Below are 9,963 nucleotides of genomic sequence, written 5' to 3' on the forward strand. Positions count from 1 at the left end.
GTGTAGTTAGATGTAGGCCTATAGATTTAGCTTCACCCTGTCCTTTTTGTTGCATGAACATTTTTTTCTGATGATCTTTCTCGAGCTAATAGACTCTTTTGCCGCATCCTCCTTTATGGGTGTGAATTGTCACTACAACATAATTTGCTTTTGGTGAGATATATTTAGCGACATTTAATTTATATATCGATACTTCAAATTTCTAATAGTATATATAGAGGATTTAATGACATTTATTAGACCCTTTAGCACCATAATAAAAAATCACACTGAAGCTTTTTGCGCAGGATCTAATGGCATTTCTCATAAATGCTACTATAGACTATAGTATCAATTATATATGTCACTAAAAACTAAATAAAGTGTCGCTAATAAAGTGTCGCTAAATCACTTTAGAATGGAACTTAAAATAAAAACCAATAATTATTACACTAAAAATATAAATCAGTGGCATTTTTTAATTGTCACGAAATCCAATGTCGCAAAAAGTTAAATTTATTGTAGTGTGCCGCCTTTTTTCTCTCTTCAAATCCTAATCATAATTTCTATGAGTAAGATACACTAACCAAGTATACGATGATGATAATAAATATATGTCAGAGAAAGTATATTATGTTATTGTGCTACTTTCTCTATTTAAGTGAGACCCTTCTCCTACAACTATTTTAAGTGTGGCCTACATAAAAAAATCTTACCGCATATCACAAGGCAGTTCTTCCCAACAAGTCCTATAAAATGGGCACCACGTCTGAGCTCCAATGCCTACAACCTAGGTACTACCGACATTAAAAATTAGTCCCTTTTTCCCAACATTACAATGGGGAAGATTAATCTTCCATTGTTATGTTACTTTCTTGTATTTAGTCTTACAAAATGGCCAACATTTGCAACACCAACATCAAAAACAGATAATAATATTAATAATAATGGTGGGTTAAGCAGAAAGAGCTTCCCTAAAGGTTTTGTTTTCGGCACAGCCACATCTGCCTACCAAGTAGAAGGCATGGCTCACAAAGATGGCCGTGGCCCTAGCATTTGGGATGAATTCATCAAAAAACCCGGTATCTTTTTCTTTTTTCTTTTTCATAGTCATTAACTCATGATTATGAACTAATTAGCAATAATTGAGTAATCATAAATGTGGAAATTAACACTTAACAGGGATTGTGGCCGGTAATGCAACTGGTGAGGTCTCAGTGGACCAGTACCATCGCTATAAGGTCAGATTTTACTGCTTCATTTGTATAAGGACACTTTTTTTGGTTTTACTTTCTATTGTACTCCTAAATAATGCAAAATAAATACGGATATTTCATAATATACAACTGAGTTTCTTCGAAATTCAACATATACAACACAAAATGTTTTAATTCACCATATACCATTGAGTTTTCGTCCGTTAGCACAGAATACCATTAATGATAACTGTCGTTAGTGTGCCGTTTGTGGTAAATTATTAATTCACCATATACCATTAATTTTTTTTTGCCTCAAATACCATTTTTTTTTAAAATATAGCCGTTGGAATTGTGATAAACAGAAGAAGTGTCATACAAATCAAGTAGTTAACATTTTGTTAAAAAAACAACTTGACACTAAACCCTGTTCACCAAAAAAATACCAATATAAACATTGTTTCTGATCAGTTTCTTAACTGCAATACCATGCAATTGTCTTCCAAATTTCAGTGTCTTTTCTTCTCCACACGCCTTCAAAACACTACATATAGTATGTTCATTCAAAAAATATTTGTTGACCAGCATTCGTGATAGCAGTGAGAACGCTTTCTCACTGTAACCCTGTTGCGAGCAAGAAGTGATCATCATAGTCCAAGCAACTATATCCCGCTTGTTTATCCTATCAAAGATTCGTAAAGCACTTTGAAATTCACCAGATTGTGCCTAGAAATACAAGTTACCACTTTTTACAATCAAATTACTCCATCTACCTTTGATAATACAAGCATGAACTTGCTTGCCTAACTCATAATTCAACCTCTTTCCACACAAAATCGACACACACACACATACATCGTCCCATTTGCTTCAATACCCGACTTCATAAACTCTTAAAAAACCAAATTTCAAATACCCATTTTGCATTGCAGTCCAAAAAGAAACACTTCGTTCAAAGATTTCATCGAACACCTTACGGGCTTCCTCTAACTTTCCAAATCTCAAATACCCATTAATCAAATAATTATCTACAAACAAATATACTTTTATTTTACTCTTCAAAATGAAATCATGTACCATCTTAATTTCTTTCAATTTAGAACGTGATTGAAGGCAAGAAATCAACCAAAATGGATCGCGTTCAACCCCATCACAGACTCGTGTTCCAAAAATTCAGCAATTGGGTTTTCAGCTATCGTCAGATATGACGCAAAAATGGTGTTTGACGCAAAAAAAAAATGGTATACGGTGAATTAATAATTTACCACAAACGGCACACTAACGGCAGTTGTCATTAATGATATTCTATGCTAACGGACGAAAACTCAATGATATATGATGAATTAAAATATTTTGTATGGTATATGATGAATTTCGAAGAAACTCAATGCTATATCATAAAATATCCGAAATAAATAAGATAAAAGAGTAAAATGTATACAATATAAAAAGTATATGTTAGATAGTGCCATTTCAGAGTTAAATTGGTAACTTTATTTAAGAGTTGGTGATCTACGTTGGGGAGTAGTGAGTAAAAAATAATCGAATTATGCTTCCATATTTATAATTAGTACTTCATAGATAGTTCCTAACATTATAAATAGGATTGTAATCATAAATTAAGTTAACACTCACAACATTAGTAATAGTCATACATCTATTTTTTTCGTAATTAAATTCCTCAATTTTTGGATCAATTTAAACTCGTGACCAGAACAATATTATAGTCCAACTAAATATTAAGCTAATAGGAGTGGTTATATAGTCTCTAAATTAAATATGTTACATAAGTACTATATTGTATGGTGCTTTATTTTATTTTATAAGACCAATTGCTTTTAGGTGTCTCACTAATTTTATAATTTTTTATTGTCTTTTCTTAGAAATAACAATTAACAAAGACAAATATGCTAAATTCAACGGAACCAAAGTACTAAATACAAATTGTACAGGAGAAAGTAAGGAATCTTATGAATATGATAATACAATAAAAATTAACCTTTGCTCCAATAAATTTGCTTACTACTATTTTGAGATGTAAACAATTATGAACCATAATTAACTTATTATTATTTTTTATTCTACCCAATATTCATAAGAAAAATTGATATTATTGTTGAAAAAATAACTCATATGTAATCTCAAACTTTAAAGAATAATAAAAATATTGACTAATATATATAAGCTTAATTAATAGACTAATTCTTCTATTATCAATTAATTTTAAAATTTTAAAATAAAATATTATTAAATTTATATACAATTAACTCTGCTTTTATATTAATTAATAGACTAATATAGTATATCTCTATTGGCTACGTTTAGCTCACACATCCATGTCATCGATCACGCTCCCCAATTCAAATTGTTTTTGGTTACCATTTGTAATAAAAAGTAGCCCACTGTTGTTTAATGTTTGGATCCATTCACCTTATATTATATTGTCGGCTGTAGTTTGAAATAAATTGCTCCCTAAAATTTGATTTTGATTATTATTTTTTTTTTAAAACACATTTTATTAAATAGCTCGCTAACGTGAGTAGTAGTGTACTAAATGGGAAAAAGAGGGCACTAAAGAAAGTTGATTGTGGACATAGTAGTACTAGGTTTGTAAAGTGATTTCCATTATCAACTTAGAAATCAAAGTGGTTTTGTACTTAAATAGAAATGTAGACAATAATAAATTTTGGAAAATTTTGTATATTTTATTGAAAAATTAAAGGTAGGTTCAATTTTTTATTCAGGTGTTTAAAACAAATCCGACGACGTGTAGTTGAGTGTGTAATTAAATTTGATTTTGATCCAACTATAAAAAATTTCAACTACTCATAGATCGATCGAAAACAAACTATCAAAAGTAAGATACTTATAAATGATATTAAAATGTCCATTTGTGTATGTTAAATATTCTAAATTTTTAGGGGTAAAACGTAAGATCAAATTATATTTTCACTTTAGAATCATCAGTGTTTCTAATAGTTAAAGCATAAATAATATCTCTTTCACTTTTACAACACAAATTTAATTTTTTCTCGGTAAAATTAATTTTCTTTCCCTTGTCTATAAAAATTCTCTTACCTATCCCCCGCTAAAAAAGTTAGTATATCATAACTTGTTTAATTTACTAACTCTGAATTTTATTAGCAAAATATAATTAGAAAGAGATCAGATTAGTTGATATACAAGTGGATCAGATTAGTAGATGTTTTATTTCAAAACTATGTGAAATTGATTAGTCACATCTTCATCTCAATGCATTATTTGCCACTTTATCTTCTTTTAGTTGTTTTCACTTTTTTGAATTACATCAAATAAAGAGATCACTCATTCTTACATCAATCTTTCCACTTAGGAATGTGTGTGAGTGCGTGGGGCCATTTTTTTTATTTACTTTTTCGGTTGGTTATATTTATTACATTTCACTTTTTACACAATTTATTACGTAATTTTGATAATTTATATCTTAAACTACGCTTAACTAAAATTTATAGAAATTTAATAATATGAAAGCATGCAATTAGACGATTCAAATAAAATCTCACATGACTATTTATTTTTTACTCATTAACCGCAATATATAAAATAAACTTAAACAATAAATAGTGTCAATAAGTCTAATGTAGTGAATATTTCAAAACGAAGGAAATACCACTCATAAAAAAATCAAATTACTTCTCTCAAGAAATAGTTGTTCGTTAGAATTGTTGATTGATGTTGCTTGATTTTACGAATTAAAAGTATTGATTGATTTGCTAACTATTTAAGATATTTGTCATTATTATAGTTGTTAGATGTTCATTAATATAAAAAATGAGTGTAATAGTGAAAAGATAATAGAAAGAAGTTTTTTTGTTTCAATTAAAAACAAGCTTTCAATTTGTTTAATAGCTAGTCTCTTGAAAGACGTATCTCAAGTCCTGCTTATTAAAAATTAATGTCTACTTACTGTATTCTTAATGCTTACTTATATTATCCTTAACGGTTACTTAACGTATCCTTAATGCCTACTTTCAATATCTTAAATGTCTACTTATATTATTTAATGCCTACTTACAATATTTTTAAAAATATATAATGGGCCGGCACAATTAGAAATTGTCTTTGATAGAGAACGTCTTACAGAAGAATTTATGTTTTGTTTAAAACTCGTTTGCTTAACATTTCTTTTATCGCGGGTGTAATAATTTCAAGAGATTATGGAGTAGACATTAACAAAAATTTAGGTGCTTAATTTGACATCAGAGATTATAGAGTAGACATTAACAAAAATTTAGGTGCTTAATTTGACATCAAAGATTATGGAGTAGACATTAACAAAAATTTAGGTGCTTAATTTGACATCAGAGATTATGGAGTAGACATTAACAAAAATTTAGGTGCTTAATTTGACGTAAGATCTGAATTAATAAGTGATAGACTTATGGGTTTTGGTTTAAGTACTAGTTTTATGGGTTTTGAATAGAGTTTTGTAAAAAGTAATCGTAACACGTTAGGCCACTTAATTGCTAGATGCCTAGATGAAACACGATCACATGGGGTTAGCCAAAGTTATGAATTGTACGGAATATTTCCTCTAAAATCTTCAAATCTTAGCTGAGCTTAATTTATGCTAAATTTTCAGGTTCATTTAAAAAAAAATAAGTAATAGACTTATTGGACTCCTTCATTATTGTTACAGGAAGATGTTGATATAATGGCAAACCTTAACATGGATGCATACCGTTTCTCAATCTCATGGTCTAGAATTTTCCCAGGTGCATAATTCTCTTAAATTAAGAAATTTTCATTTAAAACGGTCTCATTATTATGAGACGGTTTTTAATTGGGCTAAATATATATTCAATTAAATTAATTTGAACTTTCGTTTTAAATATTAAAACAATTATTTTTTAAACTAAACTCGTCTCACTTACTTACTTAAAGAATTTATTTGGCATTGTGTAAATAAATCTAACTATAACGTTTTGTTCATGGTTATAGAGGGTGCTGGAAAAGTAAACTGGAAGGGAGTGGCTTATTACAATAGACTGATTGATTATTTGCTTACACGAGGCATTACACCTTATGCAAATCTTTATCATTATGATCTTCCTCTAGCTCTGGAGAAGAAATACAAGGGTTTGCTTAGCCCTAACGTTGTGTATGTATTCATCAGACTTTGCTACATTATGGTTTTCTATAATTCCTTTGTCGAAAAAGATAATTGTCTCATTTGACTTTTTCCGTTGTTTTTAAATGCTTAAACTTGACTAGTAAATTTCATCCTTCTCTTTTTAAAGTGCCCGTTACTACCTGAGTTGTTTAACATTGAAGAAAGAGAAAAGGATATGATAATTTACAAATTTGAGGAGTAACTCCTACTACTACAGATTAGTTTTAATAGTGAACCTCTTTTATGTTTATATGTTGATTACCGCTTCTTCTCATAATTGGATCGCCTAGGCCCATTTTTTACATTTTAACATGTTAGAACCTGATCTGTTGTTGGACATTTATGATTAATCATTTAATTTTACCACTGGTTAAGTAACCTTAAATTGGATCTTCATTTTTAATAAGTTTGTAATTTTTCTAGTAAGCTAAAAATTCTTATGATACTCACATGTGAGCTGGGGAGTGTTAACTGTTAAGTGCTCATTATTACCTACATGTGAATATTAGGCCGTAACAATTCGTCACATAATCTCACTGTGGCCCACTCGTGTGGACATGGGACACCCGTGAGCTTGGGCCCACAAACCCATAGATCAAAAGCGTTGACTTGCATATACACTTGATGAGGTTCGTTGTTTCCCAAAATCATATGGTAGCAGGAGGATTAGCTTACCCAATATATATGTAAGTCCACAACCCACTATTTTATCGATGTGGGATCTTATCTCACATGCGAAATATTTTCAACAGTGAGTTGTTTCTCATCATAGAAGAGAAATATATATGTCACTTTATAAACTTGAGGAGTAACTCATATAATCCAGTTGATTTTAGTAGTAAATTTCCTTTGAATTTGTATGTGAATTATCTTTTCTTCTACTTGTTTGGCTGTCCAGATCTATTTTCTAAATTCTAACACTTTTTTGAGAAATTAATATTGAAAAGTTCGAAAATGTTACCTAGAAGTTAAATAAGACAATAATCTCTTAAGGCCAGAAGGAGTAAGTTATTGAAAGTATGATGACATGCATATACACTATGAACCTTTGCATATGCAGGAAGGATTTTGCAGACTATGCAGATTTTTGTTTCAAGACATTTGGGGACAGAGTCAAGAATTGGTTTACTTTCAATGAGCCAAGAGTTGTAGCTGCACTTGGGTATGATAACGGCTTTTTTGCTCCAGGAAGATGCTCTAAAGAATACGGTAACTGCACAGAGGGGAATTCAGGCACCGAACCATATATTGTAGCTCACCATTTGATTTTATCTCATGCCGCAGCTGTTCAAAGATACCGCGAAAAATATTTTGTAAGCTTTTGGATTCGGTGTCTAATAACACTCATTAAGTCGTTGCCTGCATAATAACGCGTTTGTTCTGTAGGCGAAACAAAAGGGAAGGATCGGAATTTTGCTCGATTTTGTGTGGTATGAACCACTTACAAGAGGAAAGGAAGACAATTATGCAGCTCAAAGAGCTCGCGACTTTCATGTTGGATGGTGAAAATTGAATCATTTTCTATCATCCCTGGATGTTAAACCTACTTGTAGATTGAATATTTTCGGGTTTAATCCCGGCCCTTTTTTTGTGTAGGTTTATTCATCCAATTGTATATGGTAAATATCCAAAGACAATGCAAAATATAGTGGGAGAAAGACTACCCAAATTCACACCAGAAGAAGTGAAGATGGTTAAAGGATCCATAGATTATGTAGGCATCAATCAATATACAGCTTATTACATGTATAAGCCACACTTACAGAGCAAGCCTAAAACCCGTGGCTACCAGCAGGATTGGGATGCCGGTTTTAATTGTACGATTTTTCTTATTATAGAAACTTTTCATTAATTATCTATTAGAGTCAACCATCAGCTTAAACTTTTGGTTGAGTTGGTTCCTTAATATGGTATCAGAAGTCAACGTGACAAGAGGTCACGGGTTCAGGGTTCTCGTGTAGGGGGCGTGTAGAATATATAACATATCCCGAGGCCTAAACCATCAGCTTAAACTTTTGGTTGAGTTGGCTGTTTGACATTACCTTTACATTAGATACATAGGGGGTGTTGGCCAACGGCTAATAACTGATCATAATGACTGATTTGACCAGTTGATTTTGAACACGCTACTATGAACAGCTTGTTCAAAAACAGCTTATTCATAACTTTAAATTGTTTCAACCAGTTAATTTACAAACATTAGTATTGACTGATTTGACCAACCAACCCTCTAATTGTATCTAAATAAGCTAAAATTGCCCAATAAGCTATTTTACCAAAGACCTCCGCTATTTTCTTCGGTTTTTAACCAATTGTGATTTGCTGCAGTCACTAAAAATGGTGTCCCAATTGGTCCACAGGTAATTTCTGCAACCCTGTATGTGTAATACTTCTACTATATACATAGCACAAACCAGGCATATTATACTACATACAGTTTCTAAACAATTTGTTGTTTTTGTTATTGTGTTATTTTTGTAGGCAAATTCTTATTGGCTCTATGAGGTACCATGGGGATTATACAAGGCTATAAACTATATCAAGGAACGCTATGGCAATCCTACAGTCATCCTATCTGAGAATGGTATATATGAACTAAAATTTAAACTCTAAACCAACCCACATTACTTTATTAGACTAGATAGATGTGTTGGTCGTTATGCATTATGTGTCTTATCTGATACAGAATATAACATATTCTGATGCTTTAACCATAAACTTAAGTTTTTATTTGAGTTGGTCTCTTGACATGGTATCAAAAGTACATGACATAAAGTTCAAGCGTAAAGGGCTATGTATGAGGGTGTAATAGAGTAAAAAATATATTTTGGCTTTAACCATCAGCTTAAGCTTTTGCTGAAATTGGTTTCTTGACATTATCAAGTGTCACACGTCTGAGAATGATGGGTTAACTTAATGGTTTTTGATGGCTTTTTGCTTATGATGACATTCATGAACGAAATGCAGGTATGGATGATCCAGGAAACGTGACTCTTCCGGAAGGATTGCATGACATGAAAAGAATTCATTACTACAAAAGCTACTTGTCGGAACTGAAAAAGGCCATCGATGAAGGAGCAAACGTAGTAGGGTACTTTGCGTGGTCATTAGTCGACAATTTCGAATGGAGATTGGGATACACTTCTCGATTTGGAATTGTTTATGTTGATTATAAAGACCTTAAGAGGTACCCAAAACAGTCTGCATACTGGTTCAAGAAAATGCTTAGTAGAGACTAGACGTACTACACTATGATATCGCTCGAGGGTCATAACACACACTTTAATTCATTATGAATTATAATGCTCTGTCAAATTGCAATGACACCTTTGATATATGTTTGCTATTTCATGTAATGTTTTTAAGTTCAATAAAAAGATGTTCTTGTTGGAAAATTAACACATATATGATTCTAAATCGAAAAATGAGAGTGGGGTTGACTACTATATAAGTTTGATAGACTATTTCTTTCACTATACTAATTGGTTTTAGGATGGAACATTATCAGACTTGTGTGTAGTCAACTTTCTTCTTATGTGAGTCTTCGTTGTGTATAAGTCCAATGACAAGTTTATTATGGTATCAAAGTTGATAGTTCAGAAAACAAAAAAATTTAGTCTTCCATTAAAAAAAACG

At 31.3% G+C, this 9,963-nt stretch overlaps 1 protein-coding gene across 1 annotated transcript; it reads left to right on the top strand.

Annotated features, from left to right (window-relative positions):
- Window positions 1-639: 639 nt before the first annotated feature.
- On the top strand, window positions 640-9,730 carry LOC130812639 (beta-glucosidase 44-like). Its single transcript, XM_057678180.1, has 10 exons — window positions 640-1,061; window positions 1,162-1,220; window positions 5,854-5,929; window positions 6,156-6,315; window positions 7,388-7,640; window positions 7,714-7,829; window positions 7,924-8,144; window positions 8,656-8,687; window positions 8,809-8,911; window positions 9,295-9,730. The coding sequence occupies exons 1-10, from the start codon at window positions 818-820 to the stop codon at window positions 9,564-9,566; spliced, it is 1,536 nt and encodes a 511-aa protein (XP_057534163.1). The 5' UTR covers window positions 640-817; the 3' UTR covers window positions 9,567-9,730.
- The last annotated feature ends 233 nt before the right edge of the window (window positions 9,731-9,963 follow it).

Source organism: Amaranthus tricolor, chromosome 5, assembly GCF_026212465.1.
Source record: "Amaranthus tricolor cultivar Red isolate AtriRed21 chromosome 5, ASM2621246v1, whole genome shotgun sequence".
NCBI lineage: Eukaryota > Viridiplantae > Streptophyta > Magnoliopsida > Caryophyllales > Amaranthaceae > Amaranthus > Amaranthus tricolor.